Source organism: Antrostomus carolinensis, unplaced genomic scaffold (genome assembly GCF_000700745.2).
Source record: "Antrostomus carolinensis isolate BGI_N321 unplaced genomic scaffold, ASM70074v2 scaffold34276, whole genome shotgun sequence".
Classification (NCBI taxonomy): Eukaryota; Metazoa; Chordata; class Aves; order Caprimulgiformes; family Caprimulgidae; genus Antrostomus; species Antrostomus carolinensis.
The window spans coordinates 27711-29719 of NW_010321724.1; the positions used below are offsets into that span (position 1 = coordinate 27711).

Consider the following 2009-nt stretch of genomic DNA (forward strand, 5'->3'; position numbering starts at 1 on the left):
AGTTCTTGGTGATCCTCTGGCGCAGCTTCTCCAGAGTCCACTCATTGTTGAGGTTCAGCTGCCGCAGTTTGTTCTCGCTCACCTCTGACAAAAAGACAGCAAAGCGCTTGGAGTACAGGGGGTCGTACTGATCAATTAGATGGAGCATAAAAGCAAAGTCATTTTTCACATCAGGAATGTCACTGTAACTGCTCTCCTCCCGGATGGACTCAAAGGAATATTTCTTGAGTGATCGCCTCAGCATCCACCAGAGCGTGTACATGCAGATCAAGCCATAGAAGATCACCAAACTGATGTAGAAAGACGCCAAGATTTTGAAGAGAGTGGCCAAAGGATGAGCACAGCGGTACATCCTGTAGCCAGTCAGGCTCTCGATGTCCACTTTGCAGTCAACGTCAAATGTGATGTTGTTGACATAGTAAACAGTATAGCAGATGATCAGAATGAACTTGATCACTTTGATGATGGTCTGTCTCATGTACAGGCGATAAACTATATCTCCCTCTTCCACATGCGTACGGAACTTTTTCACCTTCTCAAAGAGAGCTTTGGCCTGCTCACCTTCCTTCTTGTCCAAGACACCAGTCTCTGACCGGTCCACAATCCCTTGCTCAATTCGAGACTTTGTTCTCTGCAGCATGGGAACAGTGGCTTCCACATCCTCACTGACTGTGGAGGATTTCTTGTCCATGGAGCCGTTCATTTTCCCAAATGCTGGCTTAGTATCGCTCTCTTCCACCACTGTCTCAGATAACGCCCTCGTCGTCCACGGAGAGTCAAAACACTTAAGCAAAATAGACACAAAATGCTCCAGCTTGGAGCTGGTCCTTGGGAATTTAAACCAGAAGTTGCTACAAGCCAGGAAGATGAGAGTATGTAGCAGCACCAGATAAGGAAAATACTTGGCAAACCAGTGAAGACGGTTCTCATAACACACCGCATCCACATAGTTATACTGGTGCCGGTCCAAATCATACCTGATCCCTGTAGGCCCTGTATCAGCAGAGGGAACAAGACTAGAGTTATAGTAACTACGCTCTGGGGTTGCAGCTGTCCAACCTCTGACTGAGTCATTGCAAGAGTCTTTGGTAACCCATTTACAGGGCAAACAAATCATTTTGTCTTGGGTGACCTGAAGCGTCCCTCCGAACACCGCGATCATCAGCATCACTATGGAAATGTAGTCCGTGAAGACGTCCCACCATGGCTTCAGGATGCGGTAGGCTGGCTGAGTGTCAGCAAAGTAGCGCAGTTCAGTGACTGGAATCATGATTCACCTGAAAAAAAAAACAGAAGCAGGCATTACTAGCTTCAAAGGTTTTGTTCTGCTTTTCAAGAGGGCACCAGTAAAACTCGTGTTAAGTGCTGGCACAGCAAGACCAGAATTAGTTGAGACCCAATTTCAATTCACTTGGAGATGAACGAGACTTCCCGTGAGACATTTGCTACGGCTGAGACTGGGAAGTTAGATTGCTGCTGTCTTCCCAGGAAACAAAAACCATCAGAACTGGTACTTATCATTAGCAGTCTGTGGGGCAAAACGTTCCCACTTAAAGAAAGCTCACAGGACAAACTTAAATTACCCCAGCCAGACCAATATGTGGAAATTTACTGTTTTATCCAGGGATTTTATTTCCGAGATGAAGGAGTTTGACAGCACTGTTAGAAGTGACAAAATCCATGCACAGAGCATAGCTGTCATGAATTTGTTACTGTTTTTTACAGGGATAGAAAATAATTCTGCATTTGTGTGGTTCTCAACTGCAGGGGCAAGGAAGAGGATTTACATAGAACAGTTTTATTTCCTAGAACTATTTCATTGATGCAACTCAACATCACATTGATAAAGCAAGCTGGAAAAAAAGAACAAAGTTGCCTGGATTTTGTCACTTCTACCAGTGCTGTCACACTCCATCTCTGAAATAAAATCCCTGGATAAAACAGTAAATTTCCAAATATTGGAAAAAAAGAACAAAGTTGCCTGGTATCATGACTTTTCCTTCCATATA

The 2009-nt window shown here is 44.4% G+C and overlaps 1 protein-coding gene across 1 annotated transcript in view; it reads right to left on the bottom strand.

The window, feature by feature from the left end:
• Window positions 1-1270, bottom strand: part of LRRC8A (leucine rich repeat containing 8 VRAC subunit A) — a 6062-nt gene extending 4792 nt beyond the window's left edge. The window contains 2 exon segments of the mRNA XM_010170047.1: window position 1; window positions 4-1270. The exon segment at window position 1 is cut by the window's left edge and continues 871 nt beyond it. Of these exon segments, the coding sequence (XP_010168349.1) occupies window position 1; window positions 4-1270 (1268 nt within the window).
• Between the last annotated feature and the right edge of the window lie 739 nt (window positions 1271-2009).